The following is a 25488-nucleotide window of genomic DNA, read 5'->3' as shown; positions in this document are numbered from 1 at the left end:
AAGGGCAAGAATATGGAGTGCTACAAAAATACCAAAGACTTCAATATGACTAAAATCCAGAGATGTAGTTAGTTGTCTGCCCACACAATTCAGTGGGCTCTTGGTAGGCAGAAACTGGGTCTGATTTACTTGCATTTTTAGAATCTGGCACCATACCTGGCACATAGTAGGATCTCAATAAATGTTTACAGAATGTCTGATGACTATAAACAAATTTTAGGCTACTCAAGCTTAAGCGTGATGCCAATTTCTCCTTATTCTTCCATAAGTTTCCAAACAACACTTCTACCCAGCCCACTTCTCAGACCCAAATAAATACAAGCTAAAAATATAGCCCAGGTCATGAATCATAAATGAGATGGAAAAGCAGTGACTCACAGAAGTTAATCTGCTTCCCAGGAGAGTGTTCCTGGATGTCCTTTGCTCTGAAAGGTGAGGCAAAATGCCAGCACCATCGCTGCACGGATAAAGCTAATGTAATTCCCAGGCCTGCCATTGGGCACCCATCTGGTATATTAAGGCTCCCATTCAGAGGGGCCAAGGGGCAGCAGCCCTGTGCATCCCACACAAGACAGCAGAGGGATGGGCCCAACACAGAGGCTAACACGTGTGTGCTCAAGAAAATGGTATAGAGCCCTATCTACTGCCCTATCTACATGGTCCAACATGTGCACCATCTTGTTGGCTATGGTCTTAATTTGGTTATAGCTGTAGCCAAGGCAACACCTGTGCAGAATGACTTAGCAGATGACCAACCAATTATGTTTGTATCTTTGTTTAATTAAGTTGGGAACTCTAATGTAATTGTGACAGTGTGTGTAGGGTCCCTTCTGCCAACCCATAATCACTTAAAATGTTACATCTTTGGGGATTTAAGACCTTATTTGTCAGTTATGAGCTCCTTAAAAATATTAAATAAATTATACCCTACACCCTCAAATCACAAAAATCCAACAGCCTTCAGTATTTCGGGGCCTAGAGGTTTTGATTAAATCAAACTTTATTGGAGGAATACTACACACTCACAAACAAGAGAATCTGCAAGTACCACTAGAGTGGAACAAACTTAACAGCTCCATCAAACTCTCTCTTCCATCCCCTTTCCCCCACCCAGCAGTGTCTGTACCCACCCCCCCCCATTTTAGAGATTCAAAGACCCTTAAACTTTTGCTCCTGCCCCTACCTATCAAATTAAATCTCACTCTCAGAAAAAAAAAAATCTGAAATCTTAGATAGCAGTATATATATATATATATATATATATATATATATATATATAACTAAGTTACTATTAAAAACCATAGATATGATGTAATTAGGTATTACTGGAAAAGGCCAACGTTTTTGTCATCAGTTGTCATACTTAGTCAAATATGATGTCCCCAGCAGGAGCATTTGTATGTGGTGGTTTTAGTCTTTCTGGCTCTCTAGGATTATAACCATGCCTGGTGTGTGGTCATGTTTGGAGGCCATGGTGGCCAAAGAACCTCATTCATACCATCCTTTTCCTCTAAGTCACAGCACTCAAGTCCTCCATGAATGGCCGGTTGTTCTGCTATGCTGAAACCACAACTCCCATTAGTCAGTCTCCCACATGATGATAAACTGCTGAATGACGTCGTACTAGTTTTCAGCTTTTATGATGTCTCTGAAAAAGAAGCAGCCGCCAACAATATGCCTTTCCAGAATTGCAGCCCAAATGTTAATCATCTCTCATTACACTTCTTTTTACTCGAAACACAAGGGTTTTCTGTAGCTCAAGCCAGTGAATTCTGACTCCTGATAATATGACTAAAAGGATATAAGAGTTTAAGGAAATTTAGAGATTATCCATTCAAACCCCTCTACTTTTCAATGGATAAAAAATTAAGTGGCTTATCTGCTGTCACTCAGCATTTAAAGGGCAGGCAGAGTAGAGTCCGCTAAAGACACAAAACAAAAGTTGGAAACGTATAAGGAGAACCAGATGAGTATGATATGGTAGAAGTCAAGGACACACAGAGTTTCTTGGAGAAAGAGACTGTTAAGCGAATTCAGGGCAGTGAAGATGACCAATAGGTTAAGAGGCTGGAAAATGTCTACTGGAATTTGCACACTGTTGGCTTTAATTGTTGCCTTCTGTTGGTCATTATCAGTAGAGTAGAGGAGTAGAGGGCAGCGAGCAGGGGATTGAGAGGGTGATATAGAGGGGAGGAGTAAACCAGAAAGCATAATGCTTTGTTTTTATTTTTGCTTCGAGAACTTTTTATTTTAACAACAGAGGAAAGATAAGCTACGGAGAGGAAGTTATTTAAAAAATGGGACAGACTTGCGCATGCTCATATGATAGAAAGGGTGACAATAACAGGAGAGCGGAAAAGGATGCAAGATCGCAGCCCCTGGGGAAACAGAAGTGGAGACTATCCGTGAAATGTCTAAGTCCTGATTCAAATAAGTTATTATAATAATGAGTCAGATTCTCCCAAGTGCCGGAATCAAACAGCTTTCAAAAGTTGGAAGACACATTTGCCCTTTTCATATGTCTGGATACTATTTGGGGATTCTTAAATATTCTTATAACCCCTCAGGACTGAGCCTATGTTTGTATAAATGGAAACACTGTTAGGATGGACAGCACAAGCCTATGACTTTAGTTAACTGTAGGCTTGCTTCAGAATTAAATCTAAGGGGCATCATGATGAGGGCTAAAAAGGGATGACCTAATAAAAGTCAATCTTTTTACAAAAACAAAGCCCTAGACTCACAAAACCTTTGCACTGGAAAAAAATATTTGCCCCATCCCCTTATTTTCAAAGCATTTAAAAGACTTGAATAAGGTCATGCAACATTACAAAACTCTAAACAGGTATAAAAATTTGCAAATCTGTTAGCTCTATCACACACATCAAGTTCCCAACAAATTCTAACATAGATTTTTGAACTAAACTCAAATAATGCCTTTAGAAAAGTCACACCTTCAGAAAGAAACTCAAATAGAAATTCAGATTCAATTCAATGCTGATTTTATAGCTTGTACTCTTTTTTTAAAAAAATCTCAGCATCTTTAGCTGAAGAGAAAGAAAAAAGTGCAAGGAAGATCTCTATTTTCCTTTAAAGCCCATTAGCACGAGGTGGATTATTAGTACTATTGGTTATTACATTAAGTAATGACTTTCTATGGGGTGCCTGGCTAGCTCAGTCGGTAGAGTGCGACTCTTGATCTTGGGGTTATGAGTTTGAGCCTCATGTCAGGTGTAGAGAATATGTAAAAATAAAATCTTTAAAAAAAAAGTAATGACTTTCTACAAGGATATATAGTTCAATTTAACAATCCAAAGGATAGGAATGTGAAGATTCGAGGGGCAGGGAAAGTCAAGTGGTTAGAGCCAATAATGAGGAGTCTAGTTCAGGTTTGAAATTCTCATGGAAATCAAGAAGTTTCTCTTCTTCCCTAGCCACTAACTACATTTCAAACTTCCAACTATTGCCCTAAATACCCCTGACCAATGGCATTCACGAGTACACAAATGGGAACCAAGAAGAGTAGGTGATACCATGCAGATGGCTCTAGGCCAGCCATTCCCATAGTACCTGAAGAGGGTCTCTGTTCATAGCATCATTTCCTTTAACATTCTTCTGAAATCCCACATCCTCCAGAATGTCCTCTGATGCTCCCACTGAAGAGCTGGATGCACAATTCAACCATTACCAACAACCCTCCTTTTCAACAGTCTGAACCTACAAACTTTGAAATGGTCCAGGGAGGAGCTGATGTAAAACTCTGCACAGCTTTGAGTAGAACAATGTGTGGTGATCTGCCTTTGTCTCAACCATCTAAAACATGAGCTCCTAGGAGGCATGTCCTCAACGCAGGCAGAGACTCTGGGTTGCCTACCTATATCCTCTCCCCCTTTTCTCTTTCCTCCTTTCTTTCTTGCTAATAGAACCCCCAATGTGCCCAGCGTCAAAACCACCATTACCCAGCTTCCTGTGAAGGCAGGAAACCAGGGAGATATAAAAGGATGTCATCAGGTAGGACTTCAAGGAAAACTACTTATAACACAGCTAGGAGGTGCCCCATTTTTGTCTTTGCTCTTCCTTCTTCCTACTGCCTGGAAAATGCTCCCATGCCACAACCTTGAGTGAGCCTAAGGATGGAAGGCGTGTGCTAAGGAGGCCAAACAGAAAGATGGAAAGAGTCTGAGTTATTGATGACTGTGGGACCACTATGTGGCCTTGACCTACCTACCTATGGACTTTTTAACATGAGTGAAAAAGAAAGCCTCTGTCTTGTTTAAACCCCAGTTATTTGAGCCTTTGTGATAACCTAATCCTAAGAGATACAGAGGCCTTTTAACCCGTGCTGTGCAGATGGCATTTGAGGAGTCAGGGTTCCTCTGCAGTTCACTTCCGACCAAGTGATAGCTCTGTGAACAGGTTTTAGACTAGAATCAGTTCAGTAGTTCTTCAGGAGATTTTCCTATGTACCAGGAAAGTAACATTTTAATCCCTATTATATGAATGTAGTTTATAAATAACACCTTAAATGGAAGTGTCCCACTTGACAATGTCAAATGTCCTAAACATGGCTGAGAATACAGAAGCAAGTGACCAAAGAGATTTTTTAAAATTAGGTCAGGGGAGCCTGGGTGTCTCAGTCATTTAAGTGTCTGAATCTTGATCTCAGCTCAGGTCTTGATCTCATGGTTTGTGAGATTGAGCCCTGTGTCTGGCTCAGCATTGACAGCCTAGAGCCTGCTTGTGATTCTCTCTCTCTCCCTCTCTCCCTCTCTCTCACTCTTTCTCTCTGTCCCTCCCTCACTTCTGTGTGCGCAGTGCACACACATACACACTCTGTCTTTCTCAAAATAAATAAATAAGCATTTAAAAAAAATTAAGTCAAAGACTAAAGCTTATGCTTGTCTTTTTCTCTTAGGAGAGCATTTCAGTCCTTCATTCAGAGCCCATTTGCTCTTGATTCAGATACAGTGTTAACAGGTCATCCTCTCAGGAGGCCAGAAACTCAAACTGAAATGTTGGGAGTCTCCTAAAGACAGGCTCCCTGTCAAGAGCAAACAGTGCCAGCTGGCTGAACACAAGGAATCTGAAAAATTGTGGATATATGGACATATAAATTCAAGAAGCTCAGCCATTTGGAGACACAGTGTGCAGGCGCAACCAGCTCATCACAGTTATTAGCTCCTGTGGGTATGTCCTGGGTCCCAGAACAGCCCCGTGACTGTTACACTTGATCTTGGCCAAAAGGCCGAGAAGTCATAGTCCCATGACTGTTAGAATGGACCATTTCCATCAGAAGAAAAAAGAGGTTATATTCCAATCTGTACCCACTCATAGGCATAGACCCAAGAAAGTTGAAAACACATGGCCACACAAAAACTTATGCATGAATGCTCATGGCAGCATTATTCATAATAACCAAAAAGTGAAAACAACCCAAATGTCTATCAATTGATGAATGGATCAACAAAAATGTGGTGTATTCATACAATGGGAAATTATTCAGCCATAAAAAGGGATGCAATGCCGACACATGCTACAACATGGAAGAATTTTGAAAATACTTTGCTAAGTAAAGGACGCCAGACACAAAGGACCACCTATTATGTGATTCCATTTATAGGAAATATCAAAAGTAGGCAAATCCATTGGGACAGAAAATAGATTCATGGTTGCCAGGGGCTGGAGTGCAGGAATAGGGAGCTTACAGGTACCTGGCTTCTTTTTGGAGTGATAAACATATTATAAAACCTGATAGTTGTTATTGTCTCACAATTCTGTGGCTATATTAAAAAACACTGAATTGTACACCTAAAGTGTTAATTTTATGGTATGCAAATTATATCCCAATAAAACCATAATAAAAAAAATAAAACAGATCTAGAGGAAAAAATCTGGCATTTCCTCTCAAAAAAAATTTTTTTTCATTGAATTATCAACCATCTCTGAAGAGAAAGGGGCATATAATCTTCATTATGCAGAGGTTTCCACGTAAAGTATTTTAAGTTTTAGAAGACTGACTTCTAAAGGGAGAAGCTTCAGTTATCTGAAAAAGTCAATGATTTCCTGGTGATGTCAACTAAATGAGTTGACTGTATCAGGACTCCTATTGGTGGGTGTTGACAGTGTCTGTGGGCACCTCATTCAGAAGAAACAGCCCCCCTCTTAACTCACTTGAACAGTTGGGCGATGACTCACAGACTTTCTGTCCTTTCCCTCCCACAGGGTTGCTCAGTATGTGTAGGAAGCATTAACTCACTAGCAGGTGAACCACCTCAGAACCTTTCAGGAAGTCAGCAGGGTATAAATCATAAAAAAAATATGACCCGTGAGTGTGCACATTATGCTTCCTGGAGTCCTCTGGGATCAATCCTCGTGCCCTATCAGGACCCAAGGGCCTCCCACAGCCACACCCACATCCTACATCATCATCCTTCCAGTACCTTCTCCCTCCACTCCCTCCCCTCCCCTGCCCCCTCTTCCTCCTTCTTTTCTCAGGTAATAGCCTCCTTAGGAAATCAGATTCTTACATTTTACAAAGGGAGACTTGGAAGTTTGCCACACATCCCTGGCCAGAATCCCTTTCCTTTGCTCCATGTTGGAGTTTGCCACATGGCTCGCTCCCCCACTCCTCAGTCATCTTTCTTGCTCTCTGTGCACACTATACACATTCTGTCCACAAATCATTCCTACCACTGGACTAGGCATGGTGACACAGTGCTTGCAATCTCAGCCTTCATTTCCACAGAATTTTGCAACTTGTTACGGCTCATCATAAAAGATGAAGAATGTAAGATCTGCTGTTGAATAAAGGTTTCTTTGTTTTTGAGTGAACAGCTTATAGCTACTCCAGATGGGTTAACATATTTTTTTAAAAACTCGTCTCTGTATTTAAAGGGATTAAGAAGAGATACTTGAAATAACTTAGACGTGTCCTGAGAGTCCAGCATTATGTAGACAGCCATGTGTTGGCTCCCATGAGCTGTCTATCCATGATGCATATGTTGGGGAGTCGGGGGGTGGCGGGGGGAGGTGCAGTCAGAGGTACTCTGAAAAGTTTTAAACATTTATTCCAAACTTTCAAGACTTCCAAGATATTTTCTTTTCAAATCAAAAAGTCTTTCCAAGTATGTCTTCATTTAGCCAGAATAAGTATCTTTAACATCATTTCAGAAACCAAAAGAAAACCAGCACCAAAATAGATGAGCCTCTGGTCAGGGTACTCCCTCCATCCCCTGAAGGCTCCTTCCCTGGCTAAAGTACCAGGCTTAGTGCTCTCCAGCAAAGTCACTCAGTTCCAGTTCCATGGGCAGGAGAAAGCAGACCCTGCCTGCCAGGGGATATTCCTCCACAGTTGGCACCTTCTTTCATCTGTTCAAGGGACATCACATACAACTAGTTCAACTTCTAGAAGCTGAGTTGAAGTTGAATGGTGAACAAGACATAAAGACCCTAAAAGAATAACGTTTCTAGCCTTAAATAAGCTCATTGGCTCACTATAATGTCAGTAAAAGATGCACACCATGGGTGTCTGGGTGGTTCAGTTGGTTAAGTGGCTGACTTCGGCTCAGGTCATGATCTCATCGTTCATGGGTTTGAGTCCACATCTGGCTGTGTGCTGACAGCTCAGAGCCTGGAGCCTGCTTCAGATTCTATGTATCCCTTTCTCTCTGCCCCTCCCCTGCTCTCTCTCTCTCTCTCTCTCTCTCTCTCTCTCTCTCAAATAAATAAATAAATAAATAAACATTAAAATAAATTAAAAGATATACACCAGAATTTATTTAATTCCAGTGTTATCATCTAAGAGAAATACATCAGACAAAACCATAGGCTTTGCTTTCTAAAACAATATGCATGCTTACCTTTACAGATATGCACCCATATATTGGGGTGAGTTGTGGCAGGGTAGCTAATCTTACTTAAAACCCTCTTACTTTGCTGGGGAAATGGTCTGTCTTGATGGATGCTAGCATCTCCAGCTACATAAGAAGTGGAAGAGCGTACTCCTAGATTAAGGACCAGGACCCTTTGTACTGGGAGCCCCCACCTCCAGCTTTGTACCAGTGAGGAGAGCAGCTGAGGAACAGAAGACAGCAAGTTGAAATAGCATAGCAAATATGAAGTTCTCTTCCCAGGGTCAGGAAGTCAGAGAATTGTCTCTCAACAGAAGAGTGGCCAGAAGTGTGGCCATTTCTCTGGGACACTATGCTGTTCCCACAGGATCAGCACGTAGTGATGTGTGAAGGTGCCCCTGTCTACCAGTCAGAGGGGAAAAAGGACATTGCACAACAGTGTGCATACTATAATCTTCACCTGCATCAACAAGTATGTTTATATGTATATATAAATATGCAATGCTTGGGGCACCTGGGTGGCTCAGTAGGTTAAGCATCCAACTCTAGATTTTGGCTCAGGTCATGATCTCAGGGTTTGTGGATTCGAGCCCTGCAGCAGGCTCTGTGCTGGTGGTGTGGAGCCTGCTTAGGATTCTCTCTCTCTCCCCCTCTCTCTTCCCCTTTCCATCTTTCTCCCTCTCTCTCTCAGTCTCTCTAAGTAAATAAATAAACTTCAAAAAATAATAATAATAAATTAATTTTAAATATGCAATGCTTAAGAAGAATTCTTAAAGAATACAAAAACATACTGTCAATACTGGTAATTACCCTAGAAAAGGGACATTCACCTTCTGCCTTCTGCAATATTTGAATTTTTACCAAAATAAGTGTGTACTACCTTTGACACTTCAGAAAATACAATAAAGAAAAATTAGATTAAACAAAAAGTTCAGAAAAGTTAGTCCTCATTACTCTTCCTCCTTACTGTATTAAAATTTATTTATTTATTTATTTATTTATTTATTTATTTATTTGAGAGAGAGAGAGAGAGAGAAAGTGGGGGAGAGGGACACACACACAGAGAGAGAGAGAGAGAGAGAGAGAGAGAGAATATCTTAAGCAGACTCCATGCTCAGCACAGAGCCCGATGCGAGGCTTGATCCCACAACCCTGGAATCATGACCTGAGCCAAAATCAAGAGTTGAATGCTAACCAACTGAGCCATGCAGGCACCCCTAATTACCATTTTATTATAAACAATACAGATCAGGACCAGCCAAGTGAAGAGACACATAGGGGAGGGTTTTGGGAGTATATCCACCACAGAGATTCTGTGGCTTCTTCTAGTGAAATTAGGGCATGTTACCCTCTTGGCACATCGATGTGTTTGCCAACCAGGAAGCTCTACTGAGCCTCAGTGTTTAAAGTTTTTATTGGGGCTTCACTCTGTGAGCACAACTGATTGAATAATTGGCTATGTAATTGAACTCACTCTCCAGCCCCCCTCCTACAACTTCCCTTCTCTGAAGAATGGACTGATATCACGTGGCTCAAAGCCCCAACCCTGTGACCACATGATTGATCTCTCTGGCATGAGCAGCCCCCATCCTGAAGCTCTAGGGGCCCACCATGTGTCACCTCATTAGCATAAACTCTGGTGTGCTTGAAGAGGGGTTCATGACTAATGAAGATACTTCTATCATTTGAGAAATTACAGAAGTCTTAGAATAGACATGCCAGGAACCTGGGACAAAGAGCAAGCAAATTCATGCTTATACAATAAGTGTTTATTCAGATTTTTTGCCTGTTTTTTACACTGGGTTGTTTATTTTCTTATTGTTGAGTGTTAACTGTTCTCTAAGCATGTGGTTTCTCTTCTATCCCCCAAGGCACTACCCTTACTGTAATTAAAAACAATACAAATCAGAGAACAATCTCATTCACGGGATCACGGGATCATGTGGCCTTTGCATCCCCAGAAATGCTGGGTAAATAAGAGTTGAGACATATCCATTCTGGTGAGTAGAGCACCTTTTTGCTAGGGCGTATTTCCAGTAGTGAGTGTTACTGTACCTAAGAAAGATATGTACTTTTTAAATGAAAACAAAAGCTACAGAGAACAAATGACATCTGTCCTTGTAACAAACTTTATTCTATTTGTTCATATTTCCAAAATGCTATGGAGATACAAAGGGCACCCTATAAAATGCAGACTGTTATTAAAAACAAAGAACAGGGGTCTTCACTGAGTTGTAAGCTGGCAATAATGTTGACACCAGTGTGAGTAACTCAAACCTTACATGTTCTTTATTTTCTTTATAAAGAGAAAGGTTTAGGCCATAGATGAGTTTCTTAATTTAAACTTCCATCCCCAAAGATAGTCTTCTAGTTGCTGATTCCATTTCATCTCCTGAAAACAGGATCTTGGATAGGATTCTGCAGGGGCAGTCAGAATACCTGCTGAATTCCTAGCTGTGTTTTTTTATCTTCTAGTTTGCCTTGGGACACTCTCTATATATCATTTTCCCTGATATATACACACTCTCCCATTTGGAGAGTTAAGTACAACAGTATTCGTTAAATGCTGTCTGCTCTTCAAGGGCAAGATGGTGTTGTCAAGTTTAGTAGGAAAAAAAAAGTAGAATGTAAAACATGCTCGTCGTGATGACAAAAATTGGAAATGTATCCCGAGACGTATCAACAAACCAAGATGCTGAATTGTTAGCACACAATACTACAATAAAACTCTGCTAACTGGCTGCCACTCAAGCAACTTGCCACAGCCCACAGATATGCTACATCTTCTTGCAGCTACAATTTGGACTGTAGACTCCCTGAGACCCCAGGTGTGTTTGAGCCTCACCTGTATACAGCAGTTGTAATTTGCTATTGACATCACATCATTTAAATAGATAATAAATAAATTGAAAATATATGAGTTTATATTTTTTTAAAAACATAGTTATTTCTGGGGTGCCTGGATGGCTCAGTCGGTTAAGAGTCCAACTCTTGGTTTCAACTCAAGTCACGATCTCACTGTTCGTGGGTTTGAGCCCCATGTTGGGCTCTGCACTGGCAGCACAGATCTTGCTTGGGATTCTCTCTCTCTCTCTCTCTCTCTCTCTCTCTCTCTCTCTCTGCCTCTCCCCCACTCATGCTGTCTCTGTTTCTCTCAAAATAAATAAACTTTTAAAAAACATAGTTATTTCTATGAAAATTAAGTCACAAGTTTTGAGAAGATTTTATGAAGGCAAGTTGCTTTAAAAAAATAAAACTAAACTACATGTGGATAAAACAACTCTAAAAGATTTTAAAAATGAAATGTTCTGCACTCAGTCTTCTTTGAAGATCTCTCTAACAGTTTATATCACTTCAAAGACACTGAAAGGAATGTAAATGAGGAACTATGGGTAGAATTTATACAAGAACAATGAAAGGGGTATTTAATTATTGTATCTATAAAACTGGGAGAAAAGGCCTTGACTCTATACCACAAATGTACATTTACATGCATTTCATTGAAACATCAAAAGTACAGGTGAAACATTTCCATCAGAGAAGAGGCTTTCTACTATATAATATTAGGAAACACTCCATTCTTTCCACCCTTGGAAATCACCTGAAATATCTGTCTTAATGGCATGGTTATCAGATCAGGATGGCTAATTGCTTGGCTTGACCCACAAAGTGCACACCACGCCTGAACTCTCCCCAACCCTGCCTGACTGCTGGACACCTCCCTCTTGTCTAGATGACTTTCTGTGACGTTAGACTCAATGTGTGGGAAATTGAACCTCCTGCCTTCCCTCTCAACACTGCTTCTCCTCCTGTGGTCCTCTATGTCTTTTAAAGAGGTTATCTCCCCTCACACCAGCCAGGTCTTCAACCTCAAAACTTCAAGCAGGTTGGGATGCATTTTGGCCTCCTTCTTTGCCTTCAGCATCAAAATTGTCTTCCATAATATCGCCACCAATGTTTCTTTACTTCACTCCCTCTATCAAGACCCTCATATAGACACTTCTCTCCTTGACTGTTGCTGTAATAGCCTTTGAAAGGGCTTCCCTCGCTTCCAGTCACTCCCTTCTCTAGCAAAAATAAATCCCATGCTTCTGCTCAAACTCTTCAGCCTGATATTTAAGTGTTATAAGCTGGCTCAAATCTTAGTATTATCCACCCAGCTTTCCCAAGCAGCCTCTACTCTGACCAAACTAAAATCGCTGCTGATCTCTATTTTCTTATCTATGTCCCCTCCATCTGGAATACCCCTTATTTTTATATATTCCCTGTGGTTAAACTTCTATCCAATCTGTAGGGACCATCTGAAATGCCATCTCTCCTGGAAGATGACCTCCCTGACCACCCAGCTAGAAGCTGTCTCCACCTCCTCGAGTTCATTACACTGATGCATCAAACTATTTTCTACACGTATATATCATTTTCCACCTTGTATCATTCATCTCCTAGTTTCAACTGAAAGCTGTAAGAGCAGCGTTTCACAAAGCATGTTTCATGAAATTGTAGTTCCATAAGAAGCTGGCCAATAAGCTGGCCAATTTTAAAATGCTACCTACTCTAGTCCTCACCTTAGAAATTGCAATGGGGATGGGGGGAGATGGATGTGTATGAGAAATTTTATAAAGGTGGGATTGACAGGGCTTGATAACTGAAGGCTGTGTGGAGTGTGACAGTGAGTGATGTAGAAATGCCTTGGACTTCTGGCTTGGACAACTGGGAGATGCCATTCACTGAGAGGGCAAGAGGAGAGAGTGCAGTTGCGGGGTATCCAGTGGTGTCTTTGGTCTGCGATAGTTGAATTGAATATCTTAGTGGAGAAGGGAGTAAGAAAATAAAAGGCCAAACCTGTGGCTCTTTCAGTTCTCATATTCCTTCATAGATTCTGTGAATACTTCACAGATTTGGACACTGTGTTGTCCAACATCTTTTTCCTCAAAACTCTCCCCACCTCTCCCTAGATGACCTTGTCCTCTCTCCATCCTGCTCCTCGCTCTGCTAGTTCTGTCACCAATGTCTTCTCTTCCTCCCTCTCCACACAATATGTAAATGCTGTATCCCAAAGCCCTCTCTTATCTGCACTCTCCCTTTGGTAGGCTTGTCCATTCCTTAAGCCTTTATGACAACAGCAACAAAAATGATTTCTCCTCACTCCTAACTATTCTATTTTTGGTTGGAGATTTCCACTTGGATGCTTTGAGGCCATCTTGAATGCATCACATGCAGAATGGAACTCACCCTTTACCCCCAAACTCACCCTTTACCCCCAAACCCTGCCTCTCCTCTTCTTCCTGTAATGGGTCTCACATCTGCCCTCATTCCCCTGCCACTGCCTCTGCTCCCACCCTGCTTCTTCCTGGGCCTCCCTTTCCCCAGTCTCCCTCTTCTTGGATCCTCTCTGAGCACTGCAGCCCATATGATCTCTCTAAAACATAGCACTGAATTTGTCAAAGTTCTGAGTTTATCCTTAGGCTACTAAAAAAAAAATTCAATGGTTTTCTGTTGGAAACCCAACTTTTCGTATACTATACAAGATTGTTATAGCTTCAGTCTATCTTATTTTCCCACTGATATCCTACATATATCTCACACACTGTCCAACCAAGTCAAATCACTCACCATTCCCCAAACATGTCCTCTGTTTTCCCACCTCCATGCCTTCACTCTTGTCATTCTCTTTGCCTAAAATGCTCTTCCTGCATCTCTGCCCATGGAAACTCTACCTATTTCTCAAGATTCAGTTAAGATGCCTACTTCATTCTGCAGTCTTCTCTAATTATCATCCCTTTTCCTCCATGACATCCCACATGCTTTACTTGGATCACTTTGGTGTCATGTATTATGCATTGCCTTGCGTTACAGTAATGTGTGTGGACATCTTTGCTCCCTTTTCATACTGTAACCTCCTCATGCAAGAATTATGCCTTACTCATCATGGTCATGAAAAGAACACTGACCTGGGAGTCAGGAGACTTGAATTTTAGTCCATGCTCTATTCTCATGAGTCCGGTGACCTTGGATAGCTTAACTCACTGTGAAATAGAACTTTGTAGTCAATGTATCAGTCTGAGTCCTGAGTCCAGAGTTAAAGGCGCCATGCTGAGAGGAGAAGAGAGGAGGGGCAGTGCCTTCCAAGGACCTGAAGTTGTCACTGGGTTAAGAAAAATTGTCTGAATTATATATTTCACCATTTCCTAATGAATGATTCATATAAATTATTATCTGATGACATTGAGGAAAAAAAATCCAATTTCTGGGGTTGTCCTTATAGCACACAGTCTTTTTCCTCAAGTTGCTTGCTTTCTGGAACTTCTTCACCTCTAACTAAAGGAAATTTCCAACTCTGAGACAGCCTCTGTTCTTACAATTTACTGGTAAGTTACTTGTTAAAACTGCTCATGCATTTCCCTGTGGAAATATGAAGGTACCAATACTGGGAGGATACCATGGTTAGATACCATACTAGCCTGTAAATGCCATTTAGCCCAGAGTGCACTTGAGTCAGGGTTGAGTCTGCTGCAACATATCTGATCCATGGCTGACCTGCCCCTCTCATTCCCACCCCTTGAGATCCTGATGTGGAAGCCATAGGTGTATTGGATGAGTGGTGGTGAAGAAGTTACCTATAACTTTTAGAGAATTTGTGCAATTCAAAAAGGAGAAAGAAGAAAACTTGAGAAAATTAGAAGTATCTTAGGTTAGATTTGTCAAAAGCTAAATGACTGATCAACTGTCTATTCTTCCATTCCCTATTACCTCCCAATGCACATCCCAGGGTCATGTTCTTCACCACCTCAGAGCTTCTCAGCCTCAGTACCACCAATCAATTGAGCCTGAGAATTTTTTTATGGTGGGGACTGTCTGGTGCCCTGAAGGATGTGTAGCTGCATGCCTGGCCTCTATTCACTAAAGCCTAGCAGCACCCACCTCCTCACCAGTAGTGACAACTAAAAATGTCACCAGGCATTGCCAAGTGTCCCCTGAGGGGCAAAATTATCCACAGCTGAAAACCACTGCACCAAATGGACTCAACAGAGGTCTTCAAACTTTCTGTGCTACAGATTCACATAGTGAGTGTGTTAAAAATGTAGGTTTCTGGGCCCCAGCCTCAGAGATTCTGATCCAGTAACTTCAGGATGGGCATGGGAATCTGCATTTTTAACAAGTATTTTCTTTTAACTGATATCAGTGGCCCTTGGGAAATCTGGGGAAATACTAACAATAAGTAAACAGACATCTTTCCAAAATGCAGGTTTTCACTCTGCTGCCCTGAGGGAGGAGGGAAGCCGACCAGCAGGCAACCGTAGAGAGGAGAGACAGACAGGCCTGCCCTGGTGAGCACCACAGGAAAGACTTAAGGAAGGAAGGTCCTCCAGGGAGGCACTGCCAGCCAGGAGAAAGGATGCCAAGGGACACGGTAAAATGCCAAAGTCACATTTAGTCTATTTCAATTCATTTTTGCCCAAAAGTGTTCTTGGCCCTTTGAAAGTTCTTTCTCCACCACTCCACATGGGACCTATGTGGAGGTCTCTGTACTAAGCTTTTTATATATGTTTTTTCATTTAATCCTCTCCCTCACCATAGGAGAAAGCTTATCAGCTTTTAATGTTATGTCTCTGGAAAAATTCATTGTCCCAAAGAACTGATATACAAACTAACTTTTGACCCACAACGTCTTCATAAAATAGGGATGGCCTGTACCAGGCCTGGGTATCTGCTATCTTTAAACTCTGCAACTTGGTTAGGACGGGCAAAGGCTCTGTTCATTGGGATGGCAAGGCATCTCTCGTGTGCTCACCCAGCCCCAGGACTCTGTCCCATTACCTAGAGAAGTCCTGGTGTGTTGTCCAAGAAGAAGACATTCTCAGCCTTTCACCCAGATATTCCAAATTGGAAAATGAAAGACAAAGGGTTTACAAGCATTTTTCCATTTGGATGCCCCAGGTAGGTATGCAAGTCCAGTCACCCTCGGGGGCAGACAGGTGACATAGGTGAGTGAAACCGGGTGAGACTGTGGCTCCTTGGCCCCCTCTGGCCATCTGCTGACAGTGGGATGGCTGGCCCAAGGCTGCCAGCTCTTCTGAGAAGCCAGATATCCAGAGTTTAATATAGAATTTTTAAAATTTTGGCAACTAATCACAAAAAAAACACAATTTGACTAAACAAAACATGTCATTAAACTGTTGGTTTATGAGCTCTGCGTTCTAGATTCTTTCCTGGGTAGGACACTACCTGTACTATGCATTTTTCTCCTCCCTTCTCTCTCTCCCCCCTCCCTCCCCTCTGTGCCTCAATCCCATCAGCCTCCCACATGTAATATTAATTTCTAACTCCTCCCAAGAACCTTCAGCTTCATTTCCCATCAGAACCCTTGGCTGCCAGTATCTGACCGTGACAAATGGAAGCAGTTCTTTAAACTTCACTCCAGTTTGCCCACCTCTACAGGTGGGCTGTGCTTTCCTTTAGTGCCCTTCTGCTGTGCCCTCCCTCCATCAGCACTCCCTTTGGTTGCTGGTTGCTTCTGGATTTCCCATTCACTTGCTTAAAGCCATCTGTCATCCCTGTCCTTTGGGAGCAGTGATGGGAGGAGGGTGGGTATTCATACCAGTGGGTCTCAGAGCATTATGGACCCTCAAGCTGCATTCTGAAGAGACTTCAAGGAAGTGGAAGGCTTACCAAGGGGAATGGCTGGAGGGGCAGCCAGGGAGGCTGGATTCTCAGCAAGGGTCTCTCAGAATGGGTAAGGACTCTGGTGTGTACATGGAGATCTAGACACAGGAGTGCCTCCTGTCTTTAGGAGACTCTCAATATCCTAAACAATGAACCAAAGGTCAGAGGCATTTCTTCATTTAGGGGTGCAAAATAAGCCCCCCGATTCATTATGTGATCCTGGTGACAGGTTGGGGGAAGAATTATGACTGAAACTGAAATTATTTCCAGCCAAGCAAGAAAGGGCTTGGTGTCAGATTTCATGCGATTTTTAAAATCTATCATTTTCAATGACATTTCTTGTACACACCTGAGTTTATGGTTACAAATTTATACTTATTTGTCATCATGGCTATGATATCAATAAATTTCATATGATTTCAACTAATGTTCTCAGTCAAAAATCAAGTTCCCAGAGGCTTCCTGACTTTTCCAAATACCTGCTTGCTAAACTCTCCTGTTTCAGATATAATCTTTTCATGTAATGGTCACTTGTGGGCAACACTAAGGCCTGCATCTTTTGGTGACCACAATCTTGATGCTTCAACACAAATCTGACCAGACCCCTCTTATTCTGCTTCTGCCACCATCCCCCCCCACACATACCCCAAAATCTTAATCTTTTAGGAGAGAGGAAGAAATCCCAGGTACCTCATATACCTGCTACTAGGGAAGGGAGTCTGGAATGGCCTAGCCTCATGAGCTGTGTGCATCATTTAGATCACCATTCTGATGGAACAGTCATATTGGGACACAGACTTGGTTCAATAAATCTGTGTGGTAACATGGCATTGGCTTTAGAGTAATATGAAAATGCAAGTGAAGGGAGAAGCCATATTAGGGAAGTGACCTCCAAAAGTTGTGGAAGATGAATTAATGGAAGCCAGTCCATGCACATTGGACAAGTCCTAGTTCAACACCAACATGTTGTCACCCACAGGGACCTCCTTATACAAAAAAGGTGAAAAATTGACAAAACCAAGGCATTTTGGGCTCCTTGTCACTCTTCCTTGCTTTTTCCTTCTCATTGCTTTTTAAAGACAATTTTCCTATTAGAAAAAAAAAGTTTTCATTCTAGTCGTTTTTTAAAAAAGCACACACACAGCATTTTAATCAATAGAGACATTTGGTATAGCACATTTATTTCAGGGAGTGGGGACAGGTGAAGCAAGATGGAGGTAAAAAAAAAAAAGTGCTGTACACAGAACAGGGAGTTCTTGTCTGGGCTCCACAACTAGCCATGTGGCTTGGGGCAAGTTACTTCTTTGGCAAGTTATTTCTTATTTCTGAGTCCCCATTTCCTCAACTGCAAAATGAAGGTTTTGAACTTTGGGATCTCTAAGCCTCTTTCTTCCAGTTAATGCTCCAGTGGTCAGGGTGGGCAAGGACTGGACAGATCAAAGGATATGTGAGGGTTTAAAAGGAATAACAGGAACAATAGGTCAAATCTACCAGGATTTTTCTAAATTCTAACAGAATCTACTTTTACATTCACTCCAAGAAAGAAACAGGAAGGAAAATATAACACCCTCAATGAAAAATTGTCAGTTTTAGATGGAAGTATTTCCTCCTGCCTGTATTGCCTCCCTTTCAATCACCAATAACTTAGACAAGACAGAAATGAGCAGAGGCAGAAAGCCATCTCTGTTAACCTATGGGGGCCAGACCCACACCAATCAGGTCTGTCTTTATTTTGCATAAACCATGGGACTATCTCTTCAGGGGTTTCCCAGAGTTATAAATCTCCCTCTTTCAAGGTTAGGATTACTAGACTCTCTATGTGTCTGGTAGGGCCTTTTTCTCTTAGCACTTGTGTCCAGAGAATATCAAGAAGGGTTAACTCTTGCTGTTCCTATAGTCCTCAGGTTGGACATGAAGCCCTGGCCTGGCCTGACTATACCATGTGAGCAATGATCCTAGTCACCACCATTCACTCTGGCCTGCCGCCTGACCTGGCCTGCCCACTCTTCCCTGGAATCCTACACTTGGATGCTTTTCCATGACATGACCCCTTCACACTACTCTCTAGAACAGAGCACCTGTGCCCAGGACACCCTTTTCTGCTATATTGGTGAAGCCAGCTTAGTGTTAGTAAGAGGGTGCTAAGAACATTTCTTCTCTCTATTAACACAAAGGTGTTAAAATTTATTTCCTTTAGGAAACTGTCCTGAATCCATTTTCTAAGCAAAAAAGATCCTAATAGAAGGAGATTTCAGACCAATTGGGAAAGGAGACCTGCAGTCTCAGGATCTTAGGCAGCATTTTGTTCAAAACTCTTATTTTAAATATGAGGCAATGAGGCCCATAGAGGTGAAATGACTCACCTAAGGTCACACAGCTGGTTAGCACCACAGCCATTAATGCAGATCTTGTAACTCCTATACCTGTGCCCTTCTGTGTGAAAGATATTGGGGCATTGTGGTACCATGGACTACATGTAGTCTAGACAATAGACAATACCAGTCTATTGGCTCAGTAATAAGCCATAACATTGGACAAAGGAGGATGGATGATAAGAATATGCTGTGAGCTTTACAAAGGAAGTAAAGAAAATTCCTCAACAATGAATTCATATTTGCATGCACAGCTGATGAGCCCAGTACCCAAGAACACTTATAGGGGCAAATCCATTGCAATACATATACTTGGGGACTGTTATGGTTTGAGTTACATCTCCCTCAAAAATAAGTTGAAGTCTTAACCCCCAGAATCTATGAATGTGACCTTATTTGGAAGTTAATATAATCAAGTTAAGATGAGGTTATACTGGATTAGCATGGGCTCGAATCCAATGACTGGTATCTTTATAAGAAGAGGGAAATTTGGATGTGGTCACAGAGGCAAGGAAGCCATGTGAAGACAAGGCAGAGATTGGAGTGATGCTTCTCAAAGCCAAGAAATGCCAAGGATGGCGGGCCACCACCAGAAGCTGTAAAAATAAAGGAAGGATCCTCTACTAGACCCTTCAAAGAGAGCATGACCCTGCCAATACCTTTATCTCAGACTTCTAGCCTCCAGAATTGCCAGAGAATAAATTTCTGCTGTGTAAGCCACCTAGTTTGTGATACTTGTCACAGCAGCCATAGGGAAGTTGTTGGGGTAGGATGGGTTGAAGTGAGGAGACTGAAATCATGCAAATAAATGCAACCAGGCAAGGTCTACAGGTCGGCCCTATAGTAAAGCTGTCCTGCCCGGTGTGGTCCTTTTTCTATGACACTCCTTTCCACAAACTTCCAGGTCTGCCTGTCTTGCTCTGAGGTGCAGTGAGAGGGTGGGAAGGGGAAGAGCCCTGGAGTGAGACAAACCATGGTTTGAACCCTGTCTTATATTCACTTAGGTTGGAAAGTGTGGGGTAGAGAATGTACTTCTGAGGGCTCGGTGTTGTCATTTGGAGATGGAGCCTCTCTTGGAAAGCTATGGTCAGAACAGTTGGACTGGCCTGTGGTGGCTCCGGCATGGTTGGTGTCTTTGCCTCTGTTTTATTTAGGCTTTCAACAAAATTATAAGTAATTTGGGGGTTGGGAATGGGCAAGGGAACTAAGGTTTTAAATACCTCCCCTATGAAGAAGGGAGCCCTGGAGTCAGCAAATAGTGCCTGGGTGACCTATAGACCAATCCTCTCATTTTAGAGATGAGTCATGTTGTATATTTTCCATCCTCACAGACTGTGCTGGGCAACTGGGGGACCTCCAAGTGAATGTTCGGTGATGATAAAGTGACTTGGGAACATCTCATAAAGAAATGAGCCTTAATCATATGGTGAGAACAAAGTCACTATTTGGTATCATTTAACAAACTTGTACTCACCTCACTGCTTTGCTCAGACTGGGGTCTGGTTGTCCCATTTCTGGTGTGATATACCTCAAAGAATGGTTTGCTGGCCTACTTTCCTTGAGAGATCTTCAGGGGGTTCAAGGTCTAAACTTAAGTGAAAGTTACTCAAACATAGGTGCTCAGAATTAATAAAATGTTTTCAGCAGCATAACTGATTCTATATCATAAGACCAAAAAGAGTCAATTTTCTAAGGAAAGATATTTAACTCAAAGTCAAGCCTAACTTAGAGTAGAAGGCAAATACAGTTCCTATTGTAAAGATAAAAGATGCCAGAAAACAAAACAAAGAGTAGCTGTAACTCTGCCATTTTCCCTCAAAAGGAATGCAATACCTTCCATTTCTACACAAGCAACTGTCTTCTTCCTTTCCCTGTTTTATCGCTCTCCCTAGCACTTATTACACATGACATATTAAATTTACTTATTTATTCAATCGGGCCCATCTCCATTCACTAGAATGTGAGTTCCATGGGGGCTCTGACCTGGTCTCTTTTATTCACTCATATATCCCCAGGGCCCTCAACAGTTCCTATCACACAGTTGGTTCACAATACATACTTGTTGAATAAACAAGTGAATGAATAAAAAAAAATGTTTGGGCAGGGGGACGAGCAGTCACATGATATGGATGAGGAAGTTGAATATGTGGCTACCTTTTGCCTACAAAAGTTGCCCCTAAGTCCACTAGCCATCAAAAATCTCTCTCACTTCCCTGTTCTGATTCCATCATCACTAAGCAACTTTTGATTTAAATCTTCCTATGTGCATCTTCCTACAGATGGGAGTACAAGGATCACAATTCAGGTGCACTTGGTATGATAATTTTTAACTGTAAATTAATATGTTGGCATTTCATTTTTTTAAATTGGTTCACATCTAAAAGAATGCTGAGGAACAGGATCTCACCCAGGATGGAAACCTATGTTGAAAAGAGCAAAGAATGGCACACAGGGGACTTGAGTTTAACTCTCCTTTTGATTCACCTGTGTGGCCTTAAAAAAATCACTTCTCTGGACTTTAGTTTCCCCATAGAGTCAATGAACATGATAACTTCTGAGTCCCTACCATCTTTCAAAGTTGGGATTCTATAAAAATTAATAAAGTAGGCTCTTCCATGTATTTTGACTTCCTATGAGAAGTGATAGCTGGTGTCTCATGTCACTGTCTATTGGCAACATAGTGTGGGTCATTTGGGTCAGGGGGGGTCAGTGTCTTCCCTCGGGTCAGTTATCATCACCATGAAAAGACAGATGATGTCCTCATTAAAAATCTAAAATGCAGTGGAAACACTCCCTAGGGAAGGTGGCGATCACACAGCAACTCTTTTCACATTAAAAATTGTACAGGTGTGTAGGTGTGGGGAGTGGAAGGCAGTATAAGAGGGAAGGAAAGGCAAGGAAGAGGGTAGAGGAGGTCTAGGTGATGGGAAGGCAGGTGCAGAGAACACGGGTTTGGAGTTTCTTGTTTTCCCACTAGAACCTGGCAGACACTTAGGTTGACAAATGAGAAGGTGCACATGAATTTTTAGTAGATACATGAAGTCCATTATGAGCCATGTCACTAAGGGGGAGGGCAAGAACTGAGTGTCCCATAAATTTATCTTCCTTAGAGGTTTTATTTATCCATTTGCCAATGCTGTCTCAAGCTTGCTCTCTCTGTAACCCTTTCAGCATTCACCATCTGGCCTTCCTTGAGACCTTAATTGTTCATTTATGATAGTTATCGGGCTATCTCTCAAATTTACACCTTCAGATCAGGCTTCCCACCTGAGTGTCAGTCTTATATGACTGCTTACCTACAAATTAATACCACTTAGATGTCATTACTTTAAACACAATATGTCAAAAGCGAAGTTAGCATGACCCCCCCCCTTCCCAGCTCACTCTGTTTCTATCAATGACATCACTAATCCCATTCTGAGGCTTAAATTTGGAGTTATTTTTCACTCCTCAAAACCTTTCCTCAAAAATCACCTGTAACCTTCATAAACAACAATAACAAACTCACCAATCTACCCACTCTTCAATAAATGTTCACTATTCTACTATTTGTATTATGAGGTGAAACGATCTGATCAATCACCCAAGACTGTGGAGGCTTCCCACAGAGGCTCTGGCCTCATCTCCTTGTTCACACCTCCACCTTAATCCATGTCCCCATCCCTTCACACCTGAACTCTCAGAGTATCTTTTGGACTGACCTCCCAATCTTTATTTTTTCCCTGCTTCCATCAATCTCAAATAAATTCAGATAGATCCTTTTGGAAACACTTGCATCAAGTCACAGTTTGCCTACAAACCGAACAACGGTTCTTGTTTACCCATCGCAGTATTTACAAACTCCTCCTTTCACATTTAAGAGCTTCAGTCAACTGCACGCTCTTCCCCAAGCTACCCACGATCTATATTTGTCTTTATTCAACTCACATTTGTTTGAGCACCACCTATGTGTCAGCCACTCTGTGTCACCCACCAGCCTCCAGTATTCCCCACCTCCATGAAGTCCAGGTTATATGATCCTCTGCTGCAGCCACCACAGTGACACCTGCACCTGCCTTTTAGACTGCTCACGTTCTCGCCCCGCCAGGAATCTCCTCCCTTCTGCCGATCCAGACCTGATATCTCTTCCAAGACACACCTTCTCCTGAAGGTCTCCCTTGTGAGTGAATCCCAGGCCACAACAACCTTTCCCTTTCTCTGTATTCCTTCAGCATCCGTACACTAGGTACCTATTGTGAGCATTATTCTCTTATTATTTCACATGCATTTGTTGGTCTCCTGGACTCAAATGTGGACTCCTGAAGAGCAGGGACCAAATCTTCTACTCTTCTTTTACCCATATCTGGAATGAGCCAGGGCAAATATGAGACCAGGGAGGACCCTGGTTTTGCACACAGCTCATGGACAAGGCCCACTTGCCGCAGTGTAGGCAATAAAGACAAAAAGGGGCGGCACCAAAGACCTAAGACTGGCTCCTAGCACAAGCATAGAGATCCAGCCATGTTTTGAGAGGTGCCTGTTAAATGCTGAATTACATTTATAAAAATAATTCAAGTCCCTTACGCATCATGCATTCCTCTAGCACAAAAATCTCTACTGAAATACAATGGCCGATAGAGCCTAGCAGGTCTCAGTCACTAAACAGACTTGAAATTCTTGACTCTTCTTGGGCAGATGCTATGCCCAGTAGGGACAAGAAGGTGCCATCTCCCTGTCTCTATCAGAAATTATCCCTACCCCCGGAGAAAATACCTACAAATTAGCACGAGTTCATATCCTTGAACCAAAAGTTATCTGACTTCAATACAAGTCAGATATTCCTAGGGAAACCTGTAAGCCCAGGTCCCTTCCTCTCCTCGGTCCAGTTACACAATGTCTTGTCCAAACCTAGACCCCAGCCAGGGTGTGCAGCCCCTTGCATAACTCAGGGAAGATGCCCCTTTCCCCAGGAGTTCCTAGAAGGGGGATAGAGAGGGAGATAGACTTACCCTCACATAGTAGTTCATGCCCATCCCCAACAGGTGCTGCAGAAAGTGCCTGTCCTGCCTGCTCCCTGGGGTTGGCTCCCCAGGGCCAGGAAGGGGGCAGGCATCGGGAGTTAAGGCAGCTGCCCTGTGCCCCAGCAGGTCTGGTTGCGGCAGAGGTGCAGAGCCAGCCCTATTTGGACTGGTTTCAGGGGAAGCTGGGCTGCTGGGTGCCGGGTCCTGGCTTTCCTGGAGCTTCAGCCGGGGCACCTCTTTGGTACCCAAGCAAAAGTTTTTCAGACTCAGCAAGGTGGCTGGGTTGGCCAACTTCACGCTGGCCATGCGAGGGATCAAGGTGCACAATGGGGTGGGGCTCTCCTGGGACGCCAAGGTGGCATCTTCAGCCGGCAGGTGAGGTGCCAGGGTGGGGTAGGGAGGAGGCGCCGAGCCCTTGCTCCCCACTGAGCCTCCGGGGCTGCTTTCGTCCAAGGACGTGATGGACTCATTCCGAAAACGGCTGTACTTGGCCCTGTGCAGCATCCCGGGGTGCCCGAAGAGTCCTACATACAGCACAAGTCCTGCCAGGCTGTCCTGACCGCGTTTTCGCATAGCCTTGGCAGTGCTGAAACAGGATACTGTTGCATAAATCGCCTCGTCGTCTGCTAGATAAACGGCACGGAAAGCAAATGCCTCAACGCCCCGTGCCACTGGCGGCAGCCACCTCTCCAACTCTGCTCTCGCCCTCGCCCACCTCGGCTCCCAGGCCCTTCTGGGTGACAGCCCGGGGGAGGGGGGGGGCGGTGGGGGGTAGATAACGCCTCCCCAGTAGATTTCAGTCCCTCCCTGGCCCCAGCAGCAGCACTCGGTGTTCTCGCCTTGGATTCCTTGCTGGGAAAGCCTGGACCGGGCTCGCGGCGGCAGGGATCGCTCACGGCCAACTCTCAGGCACCGAACCGGGCCGAACACGGGCCAGCCCGTCCCGCCGCATCGCCAGCGAGCCGTGCAGGAGCCTTGCAGAAATATTCAGCGCCCCCCACCCCCAGCCTTCCCTTCAGCACACAGGAACTTTCAAACCTGCTCCCTCCGGCTCCCACAGGGCGGGGCAATGACTGGCCTATTAACCCTTTATTTGTTCCAGTGATTGTTCATTTAAAAAAGAAAACGTGTATGTGAGCCAAAGGCCCTTCAGCCTGAGTTCGTTGATTCTGACGGCTGCCCTCTCTTGGAAGATCTTGTCTTGCATCCCGTCCGGGCCACAAGCCAGAAGTACTAGCGACGGGCACTGCTCCGCATTATTTCTTGGACTTGCAATCCCTCCGTGTTCCTCAGATCCCCTCCCAGCCTGCCGACCCTAGCTCAGAGCCTCCCTCCTGGACTGTTCTCAGGAGCTTCTTTTAGGAGCCCGTCGGCAGCAGAAGGCTGAGATGTGCAGGATGATGCAGAGTGTTGAAATTTTTATGAATGAACTTTGCTGAATGAATTTCGCTCTGTGTGTGCAAGCTAATAAATCTGTGAATGAAGCTGAGAATAGCTGTAATTGACTGATGGTCTCAGGGGTGCTTGGGTTTTATCCAATCAGGCGGCAGCTTGATGACTCATGCACCATAAATATACTAAACTAGTAGCCAGGAGAAATAA

The 25488-nt window shown here is 43.1% G+C and overlaps 1 protein-coding gene across 2 annotated transcripts in view; it reads right to left on the bottom strand.

Annotated features, from left to right (window-relative positions):
* The window catches only part of SHC4 (SHC adaptor protein 4), a 128259-nt gene extending 103138 nt beyond the window's left edge, over positions 1–25121 (bottom strand). The window contains exon 1 of one of the 2 annotated variants that reach the window (XM_053224047.1): positions 23875–25121. In XM_053224047.1, coding sequence (XP_053080022.1) covers positions 23875–24459 — 585 coding nt within the window. In that variant the 5' untranslated portion in view covers positions 24460–25121. The remainder of the gene's footprint in view (positions 1–23874) is intronic. The other variant, XM_015063445.3, reaches the window with a different exon arrangement.
* Positions 25122–25488: the final 367 nt, after the last annotated feature.

This window comes from Acinonyx jubatus, chromosome B3, assembly GCF_027475565.1.
Source record: "Acinonyx jubatus isolate Ajub_Pintada_27869175 chromosome B3, VMU_Ajub_asm_v1.0, whole genome shotgun sequence".
In the NCBI taxonomy this organism is placed as follows: domain Eukaryota; kingdom Metazoa; phylum Chordata; class Mammalia; order Carnivora; family Felidae; genus Acinonyx; species Acinonyx jubatus.
This window is presented reverse-complemented; position numbering and strand designations above follow the sequence as displayed.